Raw genomic sequence first — 27,554 nt, 5'->3', positions numbered from 1 at the left:
TCACTCATTTTCTGCAATACCACATCAATCCTTTGGGGGGAGCTGTCCCGCCCGATAGAAACGTGACGTAGCAAAAGAAACAGACGGCATACACAAGCTTTTGCTCCATTCATGTAGCTCGTGTAACGTGAGCAGGACACACACAGCAGCGACACAACTGTGTCACATTCAGGACCGAAAACTAAAGTCCTCCACAAAACTCCTCATATTCATAGCAACGTTTGGTGAGTAAAACGCCTTCCGCCGTTGCCTTCACGTACATCTTGCCTAGCTTGACTTGCACTGCAGTTTTACGAAACAGCTCATTAAATATGGCTGCGACGGATTTGAAAACACAAATGGATTCAGTTAAAAAATGTGGCGGAGTAGCCTGGGTTGTTTTTGTGTGAAAGCGATTGTAAAACATGCAATGGTGTTCAAATGTGTGACGTTTAAGGGCCGTAGAAAAAGATGGTAACTTTCGCTTTTGTCGTAATGCTTGCTAATAATGATTTTGAGAGACGTAGAAGTCAGAGCCGGAGTGCAAGCTGTTGCCGATTGAATGTCAACTTAATTTATTGTGTTTATTAGTTATATTGAAACATATATTGATTACATTAGTGGGTTACGCGCTGTCACTTGTTAAGCTGTCTTCCTAGCAACGCCTATGTAGGTAATAGTGCAAATAAAGGTCATTCATTGTCATTTACTTGCTAGCTGCACACCACTTGGACACATTAGTGAACGATATTGTTGCCTATTTTTTGCATTATAGTGATCTGTAGTGCAAATTGAACGTAATAAATAAATGCATTATGTTATTAAAATGTCACCTGATGCTGAAGGTCAGGAAAAAAGGGTCACCTGTGTAGCAGTACATACAGGATATGACGTATATCTGCGATGACTATAACATAATATTGCTTATTTGCAAAGGGGGGTGCATACTAGTGACCCAGTTTCTGGCACACCACGTGGTTTGGGGGCTGCCATACATTTGACACATGTATGACACATGTTTCGTGTTTCTGCCACGTTTTTGTGGGTGGATTTGAAACGGTGCCATGTCATGGCGGCACGGCGATTCAGGAGATCTGTGATCCACGTAAAAACCAAACGTTATGTTAAAAGATGACAGTAGCGGCGTTAACTGACATAATGAATTCCCTTTCATCACGGCGATAGAATCTTATTGACCAAAACACAACAATTTATTTGTCGATACAAACGCAACGGGAAAGGCTCGTCGGTACATTGGAGGTTTAAAGCTAGCTTGTTTTGCTAGGTCTTTAGTTTTTTCTCCATGCCTACAAGCGGCAACGCGCGGCGACCTTTCCCCCAGTTTCCGCAGCGGAGGGTTGGTCATGTGATGCTTGGGGGAGGGGCGGGCTTTAGAGTAGAGAAGGGCGATACTGGATGATTTGATATCGGCATGATAACGCGCCAATTCTTGTATTATTGATACCGATTTAATACAAAGTAAATATAGGGCCAATATTTAAAGATAAGCGAATAATTTTGGGATGTTGTCTTTTTGTCTAAGAAAAGATGTGCATTTAATATTTTTAATACAACAATACTAGCACTTTTAATACAACAATACTACCTCCATGAATGAATTTGTCTTACTCAGCATTCAATTTGACCCATTTTGTTGCATTTCTCGAGTGTCAGTATCAAGTTCAGGCTGTATAGCACCAATAAATCAATAAATGATAATTTATCATTATTATTTTAAGTAGGTGGGTAGGTGACTGCCAATACGGGATCCTCAAAGATGCATGTTCAGCCTCATCAGAGGAGAATTAAAATATACTGTCTTCATATGCAGCTATCCTTGTTTTTTATTTGTCTTCCATATTATACAAAAATTGCAAGGAAGCGACACCAAGCAGACAGGAAATGGGAATGACAAAATAAAAGGTATAACATGACAGGAATTCATGCCGAAAACAAGGAAAAAACACACTTAATTTTACTTTTTAATGATTATGTCGAGAGCTGCACGGTGGACGAGTGGTTACTCACAACAGACCTCACAACTTGGAGACCCGAGTTCAATCCCACCATCTCTGTAAGGAGTTTGCATGTTCTCCCCGCGCATGCGTGTTACTTGGCTGCACGGTGATCAAGTGGTTAGCGTGCAGGCCACACAGCTAGGAGACCGGAGTTCGATTCCATGTTCTCCCCGTGCGTGCATGGGTTTTCTCCGGGTACTCCGGTTTCCTCCTACCAAAGACACATTTAGATAATGTGTATTTATACATCTTTTACATTGTTTTTGTGCTTGACATTGGCTAGAAGAGGTGATGATGCAAGTGCACATTAAAATAGCTCATGTTCGGTGCAGTTTTAATCCATAATATTAACCTTTATTTTGGTGTATACAGTATATAGAACAGGCTGCATGGCGGCGAGTGGTTAACACACAGACCTCACAGCTAGGAGACCTGAGTTCGATTCCACCCTCGGCCATCTCTGTGTGGAGTTTGCATGTTCTTCCCGTGCATTGTGGGTTTTCTCCGGGTACTCCCACATTCCAAAAACATGTGACTCCAAATTGTCCATAGGTATGAATGTGAGTGTGAATGGTTGTTTGACTATATGTGCCCTGTGATTGGCTGGCAACCAGTCCAGGGTGTACCCTCGTGAGGATAAGTGGTAGAAAATGAATGAATGAATTAATGATTGTTGAATTACTTTGTCAGCCATTATTTCCTACTATCATAATGCATATTACTATTTCCTAAAATATTTTAACAACTGTAAAAAAACAAATATAAGTGACATATATTTTTCTGCGGTGACTTAGTTTGCTCCTTATTTTACCAGGTTAATAACTCACTGTGATAAAAAAAAAATAAATCTCTTGCGACATGGGCCGGCTGAGAGCAAAGTAAAGTCAAAAGTGCAAAATAAGTAAACAAAAACGAAAAATATCTTTTTGTATTTTGGGCCCGACGCCTCCCTGTGTCCAATAACATTGTTATAACAATGATGTATAATATTGTAGAAATATGAACAATACAACAAAAACATACAAAATGAACAGGAGAACTAGAAAATATGCTTGTGGTATCGGAAATATCGATGTTTGTATCGACCCATCTCCTGCAGAACTGCTGTTTGAGTGAACACAACCTTTTACTTTGAGTGCTACTTCTATGTAAATGCATGTACATTACTGTGGTTTGCTATTCTGTTTGTGTTATTTGTATAATTAATTTAGTAATGCAATCATTGGTGAAATGAACAGAAACCCAAAATGTGCATACGGACTAAAATACTGCAGTTTGTGGTTTGTTGGACATGTTGTTTTTACATGAAATAATTGCTGAAGATACATTAGGTTTAATGTCTCGTTTTAACAAATGAAATCCATATTGAAAACGGATGACGCACTCACCTAACCGGTTTTCCGAGGAGTTGTGGAATATTACTTTGGCTTCGGCTTGCGGGAACCTGTTGTACCAAGAACGTTTCTTCATGTGATGTTTTAGTGATCGAGGAGACCACTGTTTAAACACACAGCCCTGAGTTTCTTCAGGCTATTCAACGGCAAGCATAAGAAATGTTACTTTTCCCTAGGACAGTTTAATTTTAACTTTATTAGTTAGAATTAATTTATCTAAAACATGACTGGGATACAGTATTAATGGTTTTAGAGCAATCCATGGTACAAAATACTATATTTTTCTTACCGTCATGTCTGGTTCAACTTCATTTTTGTTTGAATAGCCAGTCACTATTAGTTTAAATAAAGGAACGTTTAAGGAAGAAGCAACACAAATACCGGTTGTACTGTACAGATACTGTAAAATACTGTTATGTCTTCCAGTACACAAGCCACAGCCACCATGGCAGAAGCTCACCAGGCGGTGGCCTTTCAGTTCACCGTCACTCCAGACGGCATCGACCTGCAACTGTGCCACGAGGCTCTGCGCCAAATCTACCTCTCTGGTCTTCACTCGTGGAAGAAAAGGTTCATTCGCTTCAAGGTGAGAGCTGTTCTCTTTGAAATTGGGAGGGGGGGTTAAGTTGAACCTTGTATCTTGTTGGGTCCATCTGAGATGATTGAAATCCTTTCATTGCTTATTATCATCAACTAAGACGTTGCATGTCTTGTCCTGGCTGATGTGAAGTAAATAAAATGCATCATTGAAGCTCTTTTTTTAAGCAATTGCTTAATAGACGCTGAGATTCTTTCCTATGGGGGTTGGTGTACATCAGTGATTTTCAACCACTGTGCGTGTGCCGCGAGGAATTATCCAATATCACTTTTTTATAATTAACATTTATTAATCATCATTTCCAAATATTATGTCAAAGCCATTATGTCAATAGTATACATGGACCCAAATATTCCAATTGCATTTGGTTTATTTGCTCAAACAGAAAGAATTGAACAGAAATGGAATATTCCTTTAACCCAGGGGTCTCAAACTCAATTTACCTGGGGGGCACTGGAGCTAGGGTCTGGGCAAGGCTGGGCCGCATCAGGTTTTCCAAAAAAAAACAAAAAACGCATTTATTAAAAACAGAAAAATATACAAACTTTTTCAGTGCTTTGGTTCCGATTTTCTACAATAAAAGCTCTGATAAAACATTCCACTGTTCTCAAGTATCTTAATTAAATTTTTTCTGCACAAAATAAGATGAAAAATAAATAAACAAATCAAGAATAAAGAATCAATCAATCAGTAATAAATAAATATAATAATAATAATAATAATAAAACAGCAAATAATAAAAACTTAAGAAACCACATATAGTTGGTGGGTAGACAAATGATTTTTTTCAGATTAAAATGAACAAAGCATTATTAGAGCCCTGTAGACATGACAAAACACGACTATAGTCACATTTATACTCTTTTTATTTACAACATATTGCGCAACTGCAGGGTCTTGAGACACATGCTAACTCGCAAACTAGAGAGCTAGCGACCTAAACGGTAGCCTTCAAGTTATTTCCTTTCAACTTAAATAGCCAAAAACTTACCACTTCCACACGGATAGGGAGGATAACTATTAACAGTTATGTAACCTTTAACATGAACATTAATCAAACGTAATAATTTTTTCTGGGTACATGATACCATACAGCATCCATATCAAACTTTCATATCAAGGCGGGGGCCTCAAACTAGTGTCCTGCGGGCCACATTTGGCCCCGCGGGCCGCGTGTTTGAGACCCCCTGCTTTAACCAATCCGATTAAGGCTCAAACGGAAAGTTGTCAGAGTGCGTACTTCTTTGTGGTGTTTTTCTTCTTCTGTTGTTTATTGGCGGTTGGCAAGCAGCTTTCGTGTGCATTAGCGCCATCTGTGGAACAGAATCTAAACCCTTCTATACTTTATTCGCAAGTCCAGTTTTATTAAAAAAGAAAATATATATCTATATAAAACATGTCCTGAGTTTAATTATAAAATATGATCAAGATTGAATTTGATCTTTTCCTGTTTAAATTGATCCCGGGTGCGTTCTTTCAGCGCATGCTCAGATATGACGTAACACGCAGATCCAGACGTTCTTCACTTTTAAAAATGGAGGCCAGCAATCGGCACTGGACTAAGCAAAGTTTTGTTTTTGATTCAAACTAAATTTCAAGACTGGACAGACGAAAAAAACTGGCAATACGGAGTTATTCCAACAAGTGAAAGAAAAACTCGGGGAAGCCGGTATCACGTGATGTTGATGTTTACGTTTTACTGGGCATGCCCTATTGACTATTCTGTTTTGATTTTCACGGCGCATGTAGACAAGAGATTGGAATATTCCTTTCCATGGATACCATTGTTTCCCAAGAAAGGTCATTCGTAAAGAGAAAAAGTGGTGATGTAAAAACATGGCTACTGTGGAGTGTCTGTGGTGTAAAGACTAGCATAGCAATGTAATATTGGTCCGTGTGGCAACACCTGCCTTGTTCCTCCCATAGACTTATTGATGCACGTGTGAGGTCGTGGTGACATTTTGTAACATTTTTGGTTAGTGGTGTGCCACAAGATTTTTACAATGTAAAAAAAAAACGTGCCATGGCTCAAAAAAGGTTGAAAATCACTGGTGTACATTAACACTCCCGTTTCAAAGTCACCCGCTCGCAAACAACATGCCTGTCAGTTCATGCCAGTCCATGAGTCACTCAAACATAATGACCTGATAACATTGTCTTCACCATGTGAAACACTATTCTAACACTTTGATCGGGTCCCTGTGACCTTCTTTGTCCTGTCTAACCTTCCACAGAATGGGGTTATGACTGGTGTGTACCCCGGCAGCCCTGCTGGCTTCATGGTCGTGGTCGTGTCTTACATGTCGTACAATAAATACAAACAGTTGGATCCGTCTCTTGGCTTGGTTTCTAAACTGGGACAACACATACCTATTAGGTAAGACACTTTGGTACCATCAAGATCCCCTTAAACAACGTTCACAGTGAACTAATGGCTACCAAAGACAGATTTAGATTTGTTTCAACCTTAACTCCCGACACCAAATATGTATTTATACGTCTTTTACATTGTTTTTGTGCTTGAGAGGTGATGATGCAAGTGCACATTAAAACAGCTTATGTTCGGTGCAGTTTTAATCCATAATATTAATCTTTATTTTAGTGTATACAAGTATATAGAACAGGCTGCACGGCGGTCGAGTAGTTAACGCGCCGACCTTACAGCTAGGAGACCCGAGTTCGATTCCACCCTCTGAGTTTGCATGTTCTTCCCGTGCATTGTGGGTTTTCTCCGGGTACTCCGGTTTCCTCCCACATTCCAAAAACATGCTAGGTTAATTAGCGACTCCAAATTGTCCATAGGTATGAATGTGAGTGTGAATGGTTGTTTGTCTATATGTGCCCTGTGAGTGGCTGGCGACCAGTCCAGGGTGTACACCGCCTCTCGCCTGAAGACAGCTGGGATAGGCTCCAGCACCCCCGCGCGACCCTCGTGAGGATAAGCGGTAGAAAATGAATGAATCAATATTGATTATTTTGATAGTCAATTTTGATATTGGCTGCACGGTGGATGAGTGGTTAGCGCGCAGGCCTCATAGCTAGGAGACCAGAGTTCAATTCCACCCTTGGCCATCTCTGTGTGGAGTTTCCATGTACTCCGGTTTCCTCCCACATTCCAAAAACATGCTAGGTTAATTAGCGACTCCAAATTGTCCATAGGTATGAATGTGAGTGTGAATGGTTGTTTGTCTATATGTGCCCTGTGAGTGGCTGGCGACCAGTCCAGGGTGTACACCGCCTTTCGCCTGAAGACAGCTGGGATAGGCTCCAGCACCCCCGTGACCCTCGTGAGGATAACCGGTAGAAAATGAATGAATGAGTATATAGAACGCAATATTCTATGTGCCTTGAAAGATCAGTCAAAATCCTCTAAAATGGCCGTCATTGGAGGGGGTTTGACTTGAAAAAATGTCTGGTAGTGAATAAGTTAATCATTACTCCTTTAATGATTGCCGCCCCTGTCAAGGTAAACAATGACTGGCATGCATATAATCAGGTTATCGAGTGTGACTTGTTTAGCTTTGCATCGGCAGCAGCTCTGTGACATCATCTGTTAACAAATGTTACATAACATCTCCATATTCATTGAAATCATAACAGGGCACTTACGTTAAAAAAACGATTCTCCATGTTGTTGTCTGAGAGTGAGCAACCTCATAATAAGAATGTGACCTCATCGAAAGACTCTGGTCTACATTACCTTTTGTGTCTTTTTGTTTCTCTGCAGCAAATACATGTCTACAGACACTCAGAAGATCATGGGTGGAGTCCTGGTGGGCACAGGTCTATGGGTGACCATAATCATGATCATGAGAAATGTCCTCAAGAGCTTGTTGTCATGGCACGGATGGATGTATGCGCGCCACGGCTCCGTCTCTTGGTCCACTCGACTATGGATGGTGAGACACGGATCGTGGCGGCAACACGATATCACTTCAGATACGATGTCGATATTGATCTAACGGATCATGTCACTCAAACAGAACAATCGATGCGATCATCCATGAGTGAGATTGTCTGATACCAAACATCTTTTCTGTTTGTCCAGCTGTTAGTGAAGGTCTTCTCCGGAAGGAAACCGATGCTTTACAGTTTCCAGAACTCCTTGCCACGACTGCCTGTTCCATCTGTTCAGGATACCTGCAGGAGGGTAGGTCCTGGTAATCTCACGGGGCTTTGTTTACTTTCCAGAATTCTACCCTAGTTATTGGATCTACTAGATCTACTCTATTATAGCTATAACCGGACAATACATGTACACTGTACTGTACGTATTGGGACAATGAATGCTTTATTCTTGCAGTACCTGGAGTCGGTCCGCCCACTTATGGACGATGAAAAGTATGAACGAATGAAGGGACTGACAAAGGACTTTGAGAAGAATCTGGGGCCAAGACTGCAGTGGTATCTCACACTGAAGTCGTGGTGGACATCAAATTACGTGAGTAAGATAGAATTGTTCCTCTTGTAATATTACGTATCTAATGGTTTTTTTTTCCTGCTCTTCACCATGCAGGTCAGTGACTGGTGGGAAGAGTATATTTACCTTCGAGGTCGAGGGCCCATCATGGTTAACAGCAACTACTATGCCATGGTAGGAAATGCCAATCCCGATATCGGCCGTTACCAATACTAGTCTGACGATTACTATTCATGGCGTAGTCCATAGATCAATAATCGCTTTCTTGAAAAAAAAAAAAAAAAGAGTATGAACGGTGTCAAATGAACAAATAAATAAATAGATTAATCACAGTAATTAATCACAGTATTAATCATGATTAATCACCACGTCATACCTTGTCTAAAATGCAAATTTTTACTATATTTTATTGAGAGAAAGAAACAACAGGGCAGGATTATGCAGTATATGTCATATATATTATGGTAATGGTTTTATTTAATTTGAACATGCATCAGATTATAAATGAGTGCATCCCATAATCAGTTCCCAGTTCCACATGTCCAAAAGGAGTAGGAAGAAGCAAAACTTATTAAATCCTACCCCTCCATCTGGTACTTTTACAATCAGTAACATTTGTTCACTTCCTGCTTTCCTAATATAGTTTAAGGTTTTTTATTTTATTTTATTTTTTATTAAAATTATTATTAAAAAATATAATTATTAAAAAAATATAAAAAATATGTATTTTGTATAATTGTATTCCAGCATATTTTTAATAAAAAAATTGAATTAAAAAAAACCTTAAACTATATTATTATTATGTATGTATTAACAGAAAATTTAAACCACAGAACCATTAACGTGCCGTTTTTGGCAACCCTAATAAAAAGGTACAAAATGTAACATTAATAATAATATTAAATAATTAACAATATTCTGCCCCGCAGGACTTCCTGTATGTGTTTCCCACGTCCATTCAAGCTGCCAGAGCAGGTAACGCCATTCATGCCATCATGCTCTACAGAAGAAAGCTGGACCGAGCCCAGATCAAACCGGTGAGTACGGACGCGCTTTTGTTCAATCAACAAACATTCCGTAATGTAGTATCGACGACATTAGTTCACGTCAGTGCGCCGCTTTACTTAATTATCAGTGATTCAATAGTCAAATCAATGTGTGTGTTTTGACTTGCGCAACTGGCTGGAATTGCATTGCTAATTTCGCTAAGCGAGATAATTCATGTTTTGTGAATTTCTCCTATTGGTTCTAGAACAGGGGTGGGCAAACTTTTTGACTCGCGGGCCGCATTGATATGACAAAATGTACGGCGGGGGGGGGGGGGGGGGGGCGTTGGGCAGACTATATATATTTTACACGTAACAGTCCACCTGGTATTATTGTATCTGTAAAATTGTCATGCAATCTGCTATTATTATTTATTATTTTATATTTAAATATTTTAAAAATAATAAAATATTATAATAATTACAATAAAATTAAAACAATTATTATTATTATGTAAAATATGCAAATATAACAATAATATTATATATAAATAATATAATAATTAGCATTAATATAATAATTATAATAATCTAATAATAATAATAATTATTATTATTATGTGCTTGTGTCCCTTTTTTCAGGAGCACTTTTGTAAACAACAGACCATGTCAAAAAACGAAATTGATAAAACCATCAAAAGGTTGGCTCAGGCCATGATGCCAGGTTGTATGTTGAGTTTAAATGAAATGCTTTGGAAAGATTGGGCGGGCCGTATTCAAACACTTGGTGGGCCGGATGTGGCCCCCGGGCCGTAGTTTGCCCACCCCTGTTCTAGAATGCTGTTGAAAGAGTGAATTGTAACGACTCTGCTGAGATGGCTCCATTCACTCCTATCGCTCCTTTTCCTTTCGCCAAACCCGCATGTTTGTTTTAGTGCAAATTTTCCAGTATCCTCATCAAATCTTGTCACCTTTTCTACAGTACGTTTTGTCAACCTTCACAGATTTCAACCGACTGTATGAATTTGTACAAATTCCCATGCATGGGCTTGCAATGTTACACACTCACATTCAGTTGTCTCTGTTTTACTGTCTTGTCCTTTCGCTATGTCGGACGCTGCGTTAGATATACTTGCTGGCAAACAAGGTTCCTCTGTGTTCGGCTCAGTGGGAGCGGATGTTTAACACTACCCGCATCCCCGGTTTGGAGACAGGTAAGATGAGGACACACCTCTGCTGTGCCCTCTGACTCATTCCCTTCCCTGTGATCCATGTCATCACTATGGCAACAGCCGTTGGAAACCCTGACTCCTTGACTCTATGTCAGCATCAAAGCCTCGGAACAATTCAACTTATGATTGGCTCTTGTAGAACTATGAAGATTAATTTAACAAATTTCAAATTTGATGTACGGGCTTAGCTGCTGGCATCGAAAGATGGGTAGGCCTCTGGTTTCTGGACCCCGTTTAAATCCAATCCCCCCGGCAGCTCTATGACGTTCCTTCTGCTGCTTTTCCAACCAATCCTCATCATTTCCTTTCCATCTCATCCATTCTTCTGCCGCTGTAGGTGCGCGTGTCTGCTGCCTTATTTTGGATTATGATGATTTTAGAATGTCATCTCTATTTGTTTGACTCTCCCCCTTCTTGCTTTTCAGCTCATGCTCCTAAACACAATTCCCATGTGTTCCTCCCAATATGAGCGTATGTTCAACACCAGTCGTGTCCCAGGTGTAGACACAGGTAGAGTCCTGAGTAGTGTTGTGTCCTCCACACTATTACCACTGTACTTCTCCTTGGGACATTTTGTCTGAATTGGAAATAATAGAAATGGTGAACACTCGTGTATTTGCTCTTTTGCACGTGTGGTGAATAATTTGCATGCGAGTTACGTCCGCGGTGGGTGCAGCTGTGAGATCTGCAAGGCCGACAATGCTGGGGTGGCATGGTATTTATTAAGTATGAGCTAAAGTGGGAATTGGGAGTCGGACATACATTCAGTCACTTTATTAGTTTTGGTGTGAAACCTATCGTACTGTTTACATTGGGTTACAACATTGGTTCTGTAGTGCAATATACTTGTTTATACTTCACCATGTTGCATCGCTTAATTGAATATTTTTTTAAAAAGTCATTGATTTTGCCAACCCTGATAAATTGACGTGCATGTATACTAGGGTGCATCAAATTTGAATGGGAAATTTTAAATTCATAATATCAATTGGGCTGGCATTCCATTTTTTTCCTAATGAACATAAAAATGTCTTTTGCAAAGTTTTGAGGAAATCCATTGAGATTTAGGGCTGCCACCTCACACATAAACTTTTGGAAAATTTCAGAAAATGTGCAATTGCCAAAAAAGTTGACCTGGAAATGTTGACTACAATGAACTTGTATACGTACAGCATCACTTTCTATAGGGTTATCAAAGGGGGCCCAGACCAAAGACCAAACTGCGACTGCTAGTCTGAAAGAAACTAGTTGTTGAGGGCAGCATCTTAGGAGAGCTGCTAGGTTGTGCTGCACAGTGCCTAAAATAATAAATGGATATAATAAGTGTATATCACGTTAAGTAGGACTACAGTACCACACTCAATAAATATGAGGCATCAGTAATACTGTCTACTCTATATTACTGTTGTTGATGTTATGCTCGCTCAGCTATTAGCTAACTGTCTTTAGCAAACTGTAGCTAGCTAATGTTAGCTGAAATGTTGTTCATATTTGATGTTATCTATTTATTTTCCACATTTTTATTATTTATTATTATTTATTATTATACGGGAGCCAGGCAACGACATTTGATTTGCAATTTCACTGCTGTTATTGTGCAATGACAATAAAGGAAGTCTAGCTAGCTAGCTATTTGGCTATCTCTCTCTCTCTCTCTCTCTCTCTCTCTCTCTAGCTAGCTCTCTCTAGCTAGCTCTCTCTAGCTAGCTCTCTCTAGCTAGCTCTCTCTAGCTAGCTCTCTCTCTCTCTAGCTAGCTCTCTCTCTCTCTAGCTAGCTCTCTCTAGCTAGCTCTCTCTAGCTAGCTCTCTCTCTCTCTAGCTAGCTCTCTCTCTCTCTAGCTAGCTCTCTCTCTCTCTAGCTAGCTCTCTCTCTCTCTAGCTAGCTCTCTCTCTCTCTAGCTAGCTCTCTCTCTCTCTCTCTCTCTAGCTAGCTATCTCTCTCTCTCTCTCTAGCTAGCTATCTCTCTCTCTCTCTAGCTAGCTATCACTCTCTCTCTCTAGCTAGCTATCACTCTCTCTCTCTAGCTAGCTATCACTCTCTCTCTCTAGCTAGCTAGCTAGCTCTCTCTCTCTCTCTAGCTAGCTAGCTAGCTCTCTCTCTCTCTCTAGCTAGCTAGCTAGCTCTCTCTCTCTCTCTCTAGCTAGCCAGCTAGCTCTCTCTCTCTCTCTCTAGCTAGCCAGCTAGCTCTCTCTCTCTCTCTCTCTAGCTAGCCAGCTAGCTCTCTCTCTCTCTCTCTCTAGCTAGCCAGCTAGCTCTCTCTCTCTCTCTCTAGCTAGCCAGCTAGCTCTCTCTCTCTCTCTCTCTCTCTCTAGCTAGCTCTCTCTCTCTCTCTCTCTCTCTAGCTAGCTCTCTCTCTCTCTCTCTCTCTCTAGCTAGCTATCTCTCTCTCTCTCTCTAGCTAGCAAGCTAGCTCTCTCTCTCTCTCTAGCTAGCCAGCTAGCTCTCTCTCTCTCTCTAGCTAGCCAGCTAGCTCTCGCTCTCTCTCTAGCTAGCCAGCTAGCTCTCGCTCTCTAGCTAGCCAGCTAGCTCTCTTTCTCTCTCTCTAGCTAGCCAGCTAGCTCTCTCTCTCTTTCTCTAGCTAGCTAGCTCTCTCTCTCTCTCTCTAGCTAGCTCTCTCTCTCTCTCTCTCTCTAGCTAGCTCTCTCTCTCTCTCTCTCTCGCTAGCTAGCTAGCTCTCTCTCCCACTCTCTAGCTAGCTAGCTAGCTCTCTCTCTTCAGTTAGCTCTCTCTCTCTCTCTTGCTTGCTCTAGCTATCGCTCTCTCTCTCTAGCTGTCGCTTTCTCTCTCTAGCTATCTAGCTAATGTTAGCTACAGTAGAGGCAATGAGCACTAAATACCTATAAATATGACTACAAATCATTCAAATTGCAAAGACAAAACCGCACATTTGCTAGTAATATGTCATAGGAGTATAAATACCAACAAAAACATAAAGATCACCTCAGAGTTCTTGAGCTGCAGTCTTTGCTGACCTCAAATCTCCATGGCGACCAATGAACTCTTCACCACTTTATTCCACAAAAACAGATGTATGGTGGCGCCCCTAAATAATAATCATTTATTGGAAAAATATTTTCTATGTGTTGTTTCTACATATATTGGAACACTTTTAGTACAACCCAGACATATCAAAATTCAATAATTGTGTTTTTTTGATGCACCCTAATGTATACGTGTTTGTTTTCCTCGTGTCTCCGTACGACGCTGGCTAGGTGACAAGAGGGTCCGTGTGTCTGTGCACATTGGTTCTCCAGAGCGAGTGAACCCTCCTGTCACCCATTCAGCCTTTTTGTCCCGGTACGTGGAAGTGGGGGGGTACTGTTGAGTTCCTACAATGAGAGCTAGCAGCAATTCTCATGCAAAAGCAACGGTTTCTAAGCCCAATGCCACATAACTGGCGTGGAGTACTTTTAAAGGTACTCAATAAAGCTGTTTTTGGTTTGTTTTGCTATAAAATACCGCAGTTCTCTGCCAGATTGAGTACAGTGAAGTCATCGCTGTATAGTTCATATGTGTTCATATGAATATGTTGCGTTTATTTTCATGTAGACTGAGTCGTTTGGCTTGTTGGAATCGGAGCAAATTCGGTGTTTGTAATAACGAGGAATTGAATACTGTAGCTGTACCTAATAAAGTGGCTGGAAAGTGTATCATCTTAACAATCGCCACCCCGAGACCTGAACACTTAAATGATGGATGCTAAGAGGGGGCACAACTGAGATGATGTCCTTGTGTAATCATAACGGTACTAACATCATGCTTCATAATATGGACTATTAATGCATGCTCTAATATGCAGAATATTACTAAACTAATATAAAAGCAGTTCACTTAGGACTGCCTCGGCGCTCAAAACCAGAAAATGCCATTAACGTGGCTAAAGCTTGCACCGGCATTCTTCTTCTTCAGTAGATATTAGATGGTCAGCTCCATCAACACCGTTGCTGGAGGTGTGATAACGGAGTATAATCTTCATGTCTGCTACTTCCTGTTTGGGGGGGTTGTTCCAAATGTAAGCATTCTCTGGTTTCTCTGGTTCTCTCACTCGACACGGGACACAACGCTTGTTGGGACACTTGAAAGCATCACCAAGACAATATACATTTTTGTTTTTGCATTTGAACACACCCAAAAATATCGTTTGTCTTGATTATGCTCGGTGCTGTTCAAACAAGTTTTGAATCAATCAATCTTTTATTTTCCATCCACTTTTCCTGCATGTTCAAGAGGCCTTTTTAGTCACATAGTCCCTTCCATCGCATATTAGATCACCTTCAACGTCTCATCCTCCTTATCATTTCACATGTTGAACATTCACATTCATGAATGAATGCCACATATAGGAAATTATATAAAAATAAGAACTTTTATTGCCATCCACATGATTATGCAGTGGATCCCCGCATATGTATGTGTGACGCAAATTTGCTGTTTTTTTTTATTTGTGGAGAACATCCGCCCTTTCCGTGCTTTTAATTTCCATAATTAAGATGTAATTTGGTGGTGCTCTGTATTTTCAGTAAATCAGTTTGATATTTACTCCCACAAACCAGCATGGGATTATTATTATTATCCAAACGCCTACCTCATGCACAGTGATATACATGCAAAAAATTTTTTTTTTAAAATACAGCAATCCTTCGTTTATTTGCTTAATCGGTTCCAGTCCTGACTGAAATAAGTGAATGTCCACAAAGTCTGATTCAGTAATAATAAACAGATTTTCATAGTTAAAGCATATAAAACCCTCGCATGATTTTCTAAATACAATTTTTATCATTATTAGAGCCCTCTCGGCATGAAATAGCATCCCTATAGTCACCTTTACACTCAGATTATTTAATATTTTCGATATCATAACAGAAAATAAGACATAAATAAGACTCATTCTCACATGTGTTTCAATAAATAAATGTCTTACCGACGTGTGGACAGGAAGTGATGTCAGGGATTTAGAGTTGAGTTTTAGTTGGGAGTCCGGCTACAACATTAGCATGTGTTATTATAATGATGATGTTTATAAACAGAATATTTTCATAGTTAAAGCATACAAAACCCTAGCATGACTTTCTAAATACGATTTTTTACCATTATTAGAGCCCTCTCGGCATGAAATAGAATCCCTATAGTCACCTTTACACTCATATTATTTATTATATTCGATATCATAACTAATTGGAGTCCGGCCACAACGTTAGCCTGTGTTATTATAATGATGACGTTTATTGTTTTTGTTATTATTATTATTATTATGTTTTTTATATTTTTAGTGTTATTATTATTGCTATGCTAACTGCATTTTGTTGTCCTGTACCAGTGACACATATTTGCGCTTGAAAATGTTTAATATATCAATATTTTGACCTAATAATAGGCCGCAGTCAACCACGAAAAACAGCTATCATATATTAATTAATTCCGAGTGGTGTTAAAACCACGATGGAGTACTGGGAAGCCCAACCGGCACGCTTCCCCAACTGTGTTACTTGTGATTTTTTTGGTTGCACCGTGAGTGAGGTGGGCGTTTGGTTCGATGAGCTGAACGTATCTTCAATTACTTTTTCAATTTTAACAGCGGGGATCTACTGTGTAATTGAATTCTAATAGCGTCCTGAGCTCATTCACTTTTTGTTATGTTGCAGTCGTGAAGTACAATAATTGACATCATTTTTTTTCTTGCTCAAAAATCTACCCTCTCTATCCTATGATGACTAAGGAGCATGTTAATGTTTACATCTTTATTTAAAGAATATTGTAAATATTACATAGACATGTATGAGAGTACATCATTTTGGAATGGCACAAAAATATAATAATAATAATAACCAAACCATGAGGTCACCCGCCTGAGGAGCTTAGTCACAGGATTGCAAATAATTTAAGAATTTGGAGTAAGTGCATGAAATATTTTTTATATATATATATATTTTTTTACATTGATGTGCCATTTTAAATCATGTCCAATCTATACAATTTTTTTTTGTCATTTGCGAGGTAATGAGTATAGATTTTTGAGGATTTGGAAAAAAAAAAGTGGACTGCAAAAATGTGAGAATAAACTAAAATATTTTTATTTCATACATACACAATACACACACACACACACACACACACACACAATGCCGTTCGCCATTCTCCGTCTCACCCTTGGTCCTTCTCCTCCAGACAACCTTCAGCACATGAATGAGAGCAAACACATCGCGGTGTACCACAAAGGCCGCTTCTTCAAGGTGTGGATGTTTTACGACGGACGGCTTCTCTTGCCGCGGGAGATCGAGCAGCAGATGGAGAGGATCCTGGCTGACAAGTCCGAGCCTATGCCAGGAGAGGAGAGGCTCGCTGCGCTTACCGCAGGAGATAGGTGTGTGCATTGCAGGCACTCGTCATATTTATCAGTGCTGGTGGCATCTGGAGGACAGTGCATGTATATATTATATATATTATATATATACTATATATACATACTATATACATGGTGGCGACATTGGAAATTGAATTTGGAAGCTTTACTTGGAACCGCCTTAATATCCAACAGTCCAAGATGTTTATTCTTACAGTCTGAAATTTCGAATATTTGGGTTAGCGCGCAGGCCACACAGCTAGGAGACCCGAGTTCGATTCCACCCTCTCTGTGTGGAGTTTGCATGTTCTCCCCGTGCATGCGTGGGTTTTCTCCGGGTACTTCGGTTTCCTCCCACATTCCAAAAACATGCTAGGTTAATTAGCCACTCCAAATTGTCCATAGGTATGAATGTGAGTGTGAATGGTTGTTTGTCTATATGTGCCCTGGGATTGGCTGGCCACCAGTCCAGGGTGTACCCCGCCTCTCGCTTGAAGACAGCTGGGATAGGCCCCCAGCAACCCCCGCGACCCTTGTGAGGATAAGCGGTAGAAAATTAATGAATGAATTGGCTGCACGGTGGTGGGGTGGTGAGCGCGCAGACCTTACAGCTAGAAGTGAGGAGTTCAATTCCACCCTCGGCCATCTCTTTGTGGAATTTGCATGTTTTTCCTCCCACATTCCAAAAAGATGCTAGGTTAATTAGCGACTCCAAATTGTCCATAGGTATGAATGTGAGTGTGAATGGTTGTTTGTCTATATGTGCCCTGTGATTGGCTGGCGACCAGTCCAGGGTGTACCCCGCTTCTCGCCTGAAGACAGCTGGGATAGGCTCCAGCAACCCCCGCGATCCTTGTGAGGATAAGCGGTAGAAAATGAATTAATCAATATTGATTATTTTGATATTCAAATTTGATATTGGCTGCACGGTGGAGGGGTGGTTAGCGCGCAGGCCTCATAGCTAGGAGACCAGAGTTCAATTCCACCCTCGGCCATCTCTTTGTGGAATTTGCATGTTTTTCCTCCCACATTCCAAAAACATGCTAGGTTAATTAGCGACTCCAAATTGTCCATAGGTATGAATGTGAGTGTGAATGGTTGTTTGTCTATATGTGCCCTGTGATTGGCTGGCCACCAGTCCAGGGTGTACCCCGAAGACGGCTGGGATAGGCTCCAGCACCCCCTGCGACCCTGGTAGAAAATGAATGAATGATCTGCACGGCGCCTGGATAGTGGACGAGTGGTTACCACCTCAGCTAGGAGACTCTGGTTCGATTCCCCCCTCGGTTATCTCTATGTATAGTTTCCATACTTCCGTACTCCGGTTTCCTCCCACATTCCAATAACATGCTAGGCTAATTAGCGACTCCAAATTGTCCATAGGTATGAATGTGAGTGTGAATGGTTGTTTGACTATATGTGCCCTGTGATTGGCTGGCCACCAGTCCAGGGTGTACCCATGCCTCTCGCCTGAAGACAGCTGGGATAGGGCAACACCCTCGTGAGAACAAGTGATAGAAAATGAAATAATGAATGAATAGTTTTGAGTAATTAGTTAATTAGGGTTTCTTATTAAGATTACTTATCTTGACTGGCAACATCGTCCTGTCGCTATATCGACTGTGTGCAGGACCCCATGGGCAAAAAGCCGTGATGCCTACTTCAACCGTGGCAAGAACAAGCAATCCCTGGATGCCATCGAGAAAGCAGCCTTCTTCGTGACGCTCGACGACACCGAGCAGCGGTTTGAAGAAAGCAACCCAGTCAAGTCCCTGGATCGCTATGCTAAATCCTTACTCCATGGAAAGTGCTACGACAGGTTGGAAAAAAGATGCATGAAAAAAAAAATATCTGTTGAGCAAGGCAGCTCAATACACCCACGGGGTTTCTTCTCTTTACTCACTCAGGTGGTTTGATAAATCCTTTAACCTGATCGTTTTTAAGAATGGCACCATGGGTCTGAATGCTGAGCACTCCTGGGCTGATGCGCCAATCATTGGTCATCTGTGGGAGGTGTGTCATCCTGGTTCACATCAGCGTTGTGTTCAAATACAATAAGTCAATGAATGAGATTTTTTTAAATGTGTTTTTTTTTTTTTTTTTTTTTTTTAGCACGTGCTTTCAATGGATCCATTTAAGCTTGGATATACTGATGAAGGACACTGCTGTGGGGAGAGGCACCCCAACCTACCTGCCCCCCAGAGACTGCAGTGGGATATCACCCCTGAGGTCAGCACAAGCGCTAAATAATATTTGTAGTGTCATGGAACTTTGCTTCCCCCTGCTGGTTGCTTTGACTACCTGCACCAGTTTTAGTTATTGATATTCAAATGTATGCTATTTCACAGTATTTTTTTTTAGCCTAACGTATTATCTTTGCATTTGGTTTTTAGTGCCAAGAGGCCATCGACAGCTCGCTGACGGTTGCCAGGAATCTCGCTAACGATGTGGACAGCCACATTTTCCCTTTCAATGACTTTGGGAAGGGTCTCATCAAGAAGTGCCGCACCAGTCCTGATGCCTTCATCCAAATTGCCCTGCAGTTGGCTCATTACAGGGTTAGTACGTTCCCCTTTTTGCCGCTCATTTGCATGAATGTAATCTCCGTTGATCAATAATAAGCTATCATAAAATGTGCATCATATGGAGAAGTATATAAAATGAAGTTGTAAACTTGTACTGTTAACTACTGATTTTTAAACTTACGCAGGCGTGGTTGATGAGCCAATACATCAAACTAAAAAAAAAATAAATTAAATAAAATTAAAATAAATTAAAATAAAATTTTTATTTAATTTACTTGAATTTTTTAATTTAATAAAAAAAAAGAAATTTTATTTTTAAGTCTATTGCATTGTTTTTCCCCCAGACACACATTTCTACACAAGAATCAAATTCAATTTATGAGTGATGAAAAATTATGAAAGTTTTAGTATTTGTGAAAATTATGTTTACCATAATTTCTTCAGTCATCCCTCGTTTATTGTGATTAATTCATTCCAGATCAAATAGCGGTAAGTGAATTTCCCCACAGTAGGATTTCTTACGGCATGTTTTTGTAGGTAGAACATAGAAAAACTATTTATAACCATCCTCATTAACACCATTAAAGCCCTCTAGACATGAAATAGCACCCCTATAGCCACCTTTAAACTTGTATTATCTGATATAGTAGATGGAATAACAGAAAATAGGACATTATATACTAGACTCAGGCGTGGGGAGAGTTGTTTTTTTTTTTTTTTTTTTTTCTGCTTCCGGGACTTCTTGTAGTAGCATTAGAAGATCAGAACAAATTACTGACACCCTCAACTTGAACTGTGAGAGGTACAGATCGTTTAGAAATAAACGAGTCGCTGACAGCTGCTAGCAAGCCAAGCTAACTGGAAAAACTGCTGCAGTTCAAAGCGGTTGCCTAGCAACAGCGCCAAACGGAAAGCTTGGAAATCCAAAATGAGAGAGCAGGGCCGTTCTGGCTGACAGATGATGCTTGACATTAGATAGATGGTGCCTCCGAGAATGTCCATCTGGGGTTCAGCATCATGTTTACTTCTCCGTGACCAACATTGGGAGTTATTTTGCGCTACAGGAGCACGAATAAGGAAGGATACGTCTTAGTGACCTGCTAACACAGATTGGAAATGTACCTTAGCGGAACAACAGCCTCAGGAAGAGATTCTCGGAGATCCCTGATGAAGTCATAAATCGTAAGAAAAATAGCACTGAACAAGGATAACAGGCATTAAGGTACTACAAGATGATAATACTGCCTTAGTAAAGAGGTTAAACGCGTTTTCCTTATCCATCAATAACATAAACAGCGAGATGCGTTCATGAACATCACAATGTAGAATATGAATATTAGGCTACTACATCAACAAGTCGCTACATTAACATACCGTCAACTATAAGTGTAGAATACTACATACACATAATACATAATATATATTATGTATTATATAATATTTATATGTAATATATATTAATACATAATACCAATGTGTCTTTCAATGTATTTGTATTTTTCTTAATTTAGTCATTTTTATGATATGAATACATTTTTGCAAACTCATAAGCTCTATTCAATAATGAAACAACATGATTTATTAATATATTTAGGAAAATCCATGAGAGTGAAATTCAAACGCCACATCCAATACACAAAAAAATTACTATTGCTAATTCTGTTATTATTTGTTCCCAAAAATTAGATTTTTATGACTGCATCTTTTCTTTGCAGAGAGCCCCTTTGTAATGTCACTCATAAGTTTCTTATAATACCAGCAGAGGGCAGTCACAATATGATGATGATAAAATGATTTTTGCTAAATGTTTTTTTTTCTAATTTTATATTGAAGCCAAAATTAATTCTTCTTTTTATTCTTCATTTAGAATATTTAATAAGTAATCACTGTTGAAGTTGACTGATCTTGTCTCCAAACAGGACAAAGGAAAGTTCTGCCTGACCTACGAAGCCTCCATGACCCGTTTGTTCCGTGAGGGCCGAACCGAAACAGTCCGCTCTTGCACCATGGAGACTTGCACCTTCGTCCATTCCATGATCAAAGATGAGACTGTAAGATCTTTTTTTTTTTTTTCCCTGCAAATGCTTTGCCGAGGCATATGGGATTTGCTTCAACAGACTTCTGTTGTCCTGTCAGAGAGAAGAACGCCTGAAGTTGCTGAAACTTGCAGCAGAGAAACATCAAAATATGTACCGCTTGGCTATGACGGGCAAAGGCATTGATCGCCACCTCTTCTGTCTTTACGTGGTTTCCAAATACCTGGGAGAAGACTCGGCCTTCCTCAAGGAGGTAGGGACTGCCAATGATTGTGTAAATTGGATTTGGACTTAGCATCAATTCATTCCAGAAGAGTCAACTTAAACCAAAACGGACTCTAACCATGGCAAGTTTTTAGTGCAGTGGTGCCTTGCTTAGCATCATTAATTCATTCCAGAAGAGTCAACTTAAAGCAAAACAGACTCTAACCAAGGCAAGTTTTTAGTACAGTGGTGCCTTGATTAGCATTATTAATTAATTCCAGAAGAGTCAACTTAAACCAAAACAGACTCTAACCAAGGCAAGTTTTTAGTACAGTGGTGCCTTGATTAGCATCATTAATTAATTCCAGAAGAGTCAACTTAAACCAAAACAGCCTCTAACCAAGGCAAGTTTTTAGTACAGTGGTGCCTTGATTAGCATCATTAATTCATTCCAGAAGAGTCAACTTTAACCAAAACAGCCTCTAACTAAGGGCAGTTTTTTGTACAGTGGTGCCTTGATTAGCATCATTAATTCATTCCAGAGGAGTCAACTTAAACCAAAACAGACTCTAACCAAGGCAAGTTTTTACTACAGTGGTGCCTTGATTAGCATAATTAATTCATTCCAGAAGAGTCAACTTAAACCAAAACAGACTCTAACCAAGACAAGTTTTTAGTACAGTGGTGCCTTAATTAGCGTCATTAATTAATTCCAGAAGAGTCAACTTAAACCAAAACAGACTCTAACCAAGGCAAGTTTTTAGTACAGTGGTGCCTTGATTAGCATCATTAATTAATTCCAGAAGAGTCAACTTAAACCAAAACAGCCTCTAACCAAGGCAAGTTTTTAATACAGTGGTGCCTTGATTAGCATCATTAATTCATTCCAGAAGAGTCAACTTTAACCAAAACAGCCTCTAACTAAGGGCAGTTTTTCGTACAGTGGTGCCTTGATTAGCATCATTAATTCATTCCAGAGGAGTCAACTTAAACCAAAACAGACTCTAACCAAGGCAAGTTTTTAGTACAGTGGTGCCTTGATTAGCATAATTAATTCATTCCAGAAGAGTCAACTTAAACCAAAACAGACTCTAACCAAGACAAGTTTTTAGTACAGTGGTGCCTTAATTAGCGTCATTAATTCATTCCAGAAGAGTCAACTTAAACCAATACAGACTCTAACCAAGGCAAGTTTTTAGTACAGTGGTGCCTTGATTAGCATCATTAAGTCATTCCAGAAGAGTCAACTTAAACCAAAACGGACTCTAACCAAGGCAAGTTTTAGTACAGAGGTGCCTTGATTAGCATCATAAATTAATTCCAGAAGAGTCAACTTAAACCAAAACAGACTCTAACCAAAGCAAGTTTTAGTACAGTGGTGCCTTGATTAGCATAATTAATTCATTCCAGAAGAGTCAACTTAAACCAAAACAGACTCTAACCAAGGCAAGTTTTTAGTACAGTGGTGCCTTGATTAGCATCATTAAGTCATTCCAGAAGAGTCAACTTAAACCAAAACGGACTCTAACCAAGACAAGTTTTTAGTACAGTGGTGCCTTGATTAGCATAATTCATTCATTCCAGAAGAGTCAACTTAAACCAAAACAGACTCTAACCAAGACAAGTTTTTAGTACAGTGGTGCCTTAATTAGCGTCATTAATTAATTCCAGAAGAGTCAACTTAAACCAAAACAGACTCTAACCAAGGCGCGTTTTTAGTACAGTGGTGCCTTGATTAGCATCATTAATTAATTCCAGAAGAGTCAACTTAAACCAAAACAGCCTCTAACCAAGGCAAGTTTTTAGTACAGTGGTGCCTTGATTAGCATCATTAATTCATTCCAGAAGAGTCAACTTTAACCAAAACAGCCTCTAACTAAGGGCAGTTTTTCGTACAGTGGTGCCTTGGTTAGCATCATTAATTCATTCCAGAGGAGTCAACTTAAACCAAAACAGACTCTAACCAAGGCAAGTTTTTACTACAGTGGTGCCTTGATTAGCATAATTAATTCATTCCAGAAGAGTCAACTTAAACCAAAACAGACTCTAACCAAGACAAGTTTTTAGTACAGTGGTGCCTTAATTAGCGTCATTAATTCATTCCAGAAGAGTCAACTTAAACCAAAACAGACTCTAACCAAGGCAAGTTTTTAGTACAGTGGTGCCTTGATTAGCATCATTAATTAATTCCAGAAGAGTCAACTTAAACCAAAACAGCCTCTAACCAAGGCAAGTTTTTAGTACAGTGGTGCCTTGATTAGCATCATTAATTCATTCCAGAAGAGTCAACTTTAACCAAAACAGCCTCTAACTAAGGGCAGTTTTTCGTACAGTTGTGCCTTGATTAGCATCATTAATTCATTCCAGAGGAGTCAACTTAAACCAAAACAGACTCTAACCAAGGCAAGTTTTTACTACAGTGGTGCCTTGATTAGCATAATTAATTCATTCCAGAAGAGTCAACTTAAACCAAAACAGACTCTAACCAAGACAAGTTTTTAGTACAGTGGTGCCTTAATTAGCGTCATTAATTAATTCCAGAAGAGTCAACTTAAACCAAAACAGACTCTAACCAAGGCAAGTTTTTAGTACAGTGGTGCCTTGATTAGCATCATTAATTAATTTCAGAAGAGTCAACTTAAACCAAAACAGCCTCTAACCAAGGCAAGTTTTTAGTACAGTGGTGCCTTGATTAGCATCATTAATTCATTCCAGAAGAGTCAACTTTAACCAAAACAGCCTCTAACTAAGGGCAGTTTTTCGTACAGTGGTGCCTTGATTAGCATCATTAATTCATTCCAGAGGAGTCAACTTAAACCAAAACAGACTCTAACCAAGGCAAGTTTTTACTACAGTGGTGCCTTGATTAGCATAATTAATTCACTCCAGAAGAGTCAACTTAAACCAAAACAGACTCTAACCAAGACAAGTTTTTAGTACAGTGGTGCCTTAATTAGCGTCATTAATTCATTCCAGAAGAGTCAACTTAAACCAATACAGACTCTAACCAAGGCGAGTTTTTAGTACAGTGGTGCCTTGATTAGCATCATTAAGTCATTCCAGAAGAGTCAACTTAAACCAAAATGGACTCTAACCAAGGCAAGTTTTAGTACAGAGGTGCCTTGATTTGCATCATTAATTCATTACAGAAGAGTCAACTTAAACCAAAATAGACTCTAACCAAGGCAGGTTTTTAGCACAGTGGTGCCTTGATTTGCATCATTAATTCATTACAGAAGAGTCAACTTAAACCAAAACAGACTCTAACCAAGACAAGTTTTTAGTACAGTGGTGCCTTGATTAGCATCATTAATTCATTCCAGCAGAGTCAACTTAAACCAAAACATACTCTAACCAAGGCAAGTTTTTAGTACAGTGGTGCCTTGATTAGCGTCATTAAGTCATTCCAGAAGAGTCAACTTAAACCAAAACGGACTCTAACCAAGGCAAGTTTCAGTACAGAGGTGCCTTGATTAGCATCATAAATTCATTCCAGAAGAGTCAACTTAAACCAAAACAGACTCTAACCAAAGCAAGTTTTAGTACAGTGGTGCCTTGATTAGCATAATTAATTCATTCCAGAAGAGTCAACTTAAACCAAAACAGACTCTAACCAAGGCAAGTTTTTAGTACACTGGTGTCTTGATTAGCGTCATTACGTCATTCCAGAAGAGTCAACTTAAACCAAAACAGACTCTAACCAGGACAAGTTTTTAGTACAGTAGTGTCTTGATTAGCATCATTAATTCATTCCAGAAGAGTCAACTTAAACCAAAACAGACTCTACTTTGGGAAAATACTAAAGTAGTAACGCCACATTTGAGAAAAAGAACATAAATATGGTGGTGGTAGTGCGATGGTCTGGGCTGTTTTGCTGCTTCAGGACCCGGCTCAGTTCTCGTAGGCTCAGTTCTTGTATTTCACTCCATAATGACCCCATCTGTTATGTTGTAGGTCCTGTCCGAGCCTTGGAGACTCTCTACCAGTCAGACACCTCTTCAGCAGGTGGAGCTGTTCGACCTGGTCCGACACCCTGAATATGTGTCGTCTGGAGGAGGATTTGGACCGGTGGGTCGTCACGCAGTGCCAAGAAAGAGGAATAATAATTTAATATGAAGACTTGTTACAAATTGATGTTACATTTTTGTCTTCTGTTAGGTGGCGGATGATGGTTACGGCGTCTCTTACATCATCGTTGGGGAAAACCTGATCAACTTCCACATCTCCAGCAAACACTCCAGCCCGGAAACTGTGGGTTCACTTTTATTTACTTTCCTTATCACCTTTTATTTTGCATATCGTGTGATCTTAATTGAGTTCTTATTTCTAAAAATGTTTTTTCGTTGAATTTGTATAAAATTAATATCTTCATTACAGGACTCCCACCGCTTTGGCGCCAACATCAGGCAGGCCATGTTGGACATACTCGACCTCTTCCAGCTTGACAACAAAGCTTCCAAGTGACTGTAATCATTTTAAACAAGTTATATTAATTCTTCCGGAGGCTGTACAGAATCAAATGTAGGGTTTGGGATATTTACTTTTATGTTTGTAGAAAAAAAAAAAAAAAAAGGGTGATTGGGATTATATTTCCAAACCTTTTACGTGTGTTTGTGTGTACCGTATGCATACTGCAAAGATGGATTCTAATGCTAGTGCACAGATCAACGTTTCTATTTACAGGACTGTATACAACAGTGCCTTAGCGATGACCCACTTATGTATAAAAAGGGCAGAAAGGGAGGAGAGATTAGATCTGAGATCAGTTTTATCTCACTTCATTTTGAAGGATGGAGCAGAAACATAATTCAATATTTACGGTTTTAAGTTGCAATGTGGTGCAGGATCTTCTTCTGCTTTGATTATCTTTCTTTTTTTTAAATTTCCTAGACTCTGCTTTGTCTTTGCTTATTTACATCTTTAAGCACCACAATACTCATCGTCAGGTTCGGTCCGCAGAGTGTGTATGATTCTAGAAATTAATGCATCATGTGACCGCGGTCTCTTTCCGGTCCGTGCACATGCATTGAACGTGCGATTGTACAATATAGCGACTAATGTTTGTGTTGTTTTTTCATCCTCAGGATTTAATCACTTAGTGTAATAATCTCAAAGTGCTTTTTTTCCCAGCATGTATATGTGCAGCAGTCGTAGAAATGCAGTACTGTACAATATGACTTTGGTGATGCGTTCACTAACGTTTGTTAACCACGTATTTGTTGTACACTCCACGAATGAGATGGTTAAGTAGCGTCAGTTTCATTTCACTGTTTTATTAGCTAACTTTTAATTTGTCGAGCAGTATCATGGCGCCGGTTTTTTCATCTCTCCAGTCCAAAAAGACCGCTTGTCATGCTTTGGAATGCATTTTGTGATGTGCGTGTTGCCAGTATCATTTTATTTATTTTTACTTTTAACTTCTTTATGCGGACAACAAACACATTCGGGCTACGTCACATATGCCTCCGTTCTCATTTAGGGTGACACAGATCTTTTTTGATGACAACCTTCGCCAGTGTGTTTTAGTTGTATGACTTATGAGTAGATGTCATGTTTACACCGCTGCATGGTTTTGGAAAGTGATGCTGTATATGTTTGCTTCTAATTTAAGATAAAAATGACAAGCAGCTGGGACATACCAAAATAAGTTTTAACAATAAAGCGAATGTCAGACAACTCTTTTGAGTGCTGAGTGTGTTAGATGGATGTTTTTGTGTGTTTAGTTTTTTACTTTGTGTTAAATTAACGCTCTAAATGTATACATGCAACACTTGTAGCCGGCCCTATAGAGCCACAAACAGTCCTTATTGGCTAAGGGAGA

At 39.6% G+C, this 27,554-nt stretch overlaps 1 protein-coding gene across 3 annotated transcripts; it reads left to right on the top strand.

The window, feature by feature from the left end:
* The first annotated feature begins 49 nt into the window (after positions 1 to 49).
* cpt1ab (carnitine palmitoyltransferase 1Ab (liver)) lies at positions 50 to 27,554 on the top strand. 3 transcript variants are annotated; one of them, XM_058075262.2, is made up of 19 exons: positions 50 to 224; positions 3,818 to 3,977; positions 6,224 to 6,366; positions 7,717 to 7,888; positions 8,038 to 8,139; positions 8,293 to 8,430; positions 8,506 to 8,583; positions 9,339 to 9,446; positions 11,053 to 11,137; positions 16,794 to 16,989; positions 18,599 to 18,787; positions 18,876 to 18,981; positions 19,081 to 19,197; positions 19,362 to 19,526; positions 21,413 to 21,544; positions 21,630 to 21,782; positions 25,688 to 25,801; positions 25,892 to 25,984; positions 26,111 to 27,554. In XM_058075262.2, the coding sequence occupies exons 2-19, from the start codon at positions 3,837 to 3,839 to the stop codon at positions 26,195 to 26,197; spliced, it is 2,319 nt and encodes a 772-aa protein (XP_057931245.2). In that variant the 5' UTR covers positions 50 to 224; positions 3,818 to 3,836; the 3' UTR covers positions 26,198 to 27,554. The 3 variants fall into 3 exon arrangements, with proteins under 3 accessions (XP_057931245.2, XP_057931244.2, XP_078648877.1); XM_058075261.2 differs by lacking the exon at positions 11,053 to 11,137 and adding an exon at positions 10,522 to 10,609; XM_078792751.1 differs by lacking the exons at positions 18,599 to 18,787; positions 18,876 to 18,981; positions 19,081 to 19,197; ... (4 more) ...; positions 25,892 to 25,984; positions 26,111 to 27,554 and adding an exon at positions 10,522 to 10,609 and having other exon boundaries at positions 16,794 to 16,940.

The sequence above is a fragment of the Doryrhamphus excisus genome, linkage group LG1 (assembly GCF_037039965.1).
Source record: "Doryrhamphus excisus strain RoL-2023G ecotype Guam linkage group LG1, RoL_Dexc_Guam_v1.1, whole genome shotgun sequence".
NCBI lineage: Eukaryota > Metazoa > Chordata > Actinopteri > Syngnathiformes > Syngnathidae > Doryrhamphus > Doryrhamphus excisus.
The sequence above is the reverse complement of the archived record's forward strand: the minus strand, read 5'-3'. Positions and strand labels throughout refer to the sequence as shown.

Bases quoted from the DNA above. Each gene is read 5' to 3' on its own strand.
- cpt1ab (XM_058075261.2), top strand. From the start codon at position 3,837: ATGGCAGAAGCTCACCAGGCGGTGGCCTTTCAGTTCACCGTCACTCCA. The intron at 8,140-8,292 runs GTAGGTCCTGGT...TTATTCTTGCAG, and splicing joins TTCAGGATACCTGCAGGAGG to TACCTGGAGTCGGTCCGCCC. The intron at 19,198-19,361 runs GTCAGCACAAGC...TTTGGTTTTTAG, and splicing joins AGTGGGATATCACCCCTGAG to TGCCAAGAGGCCATCGACAG.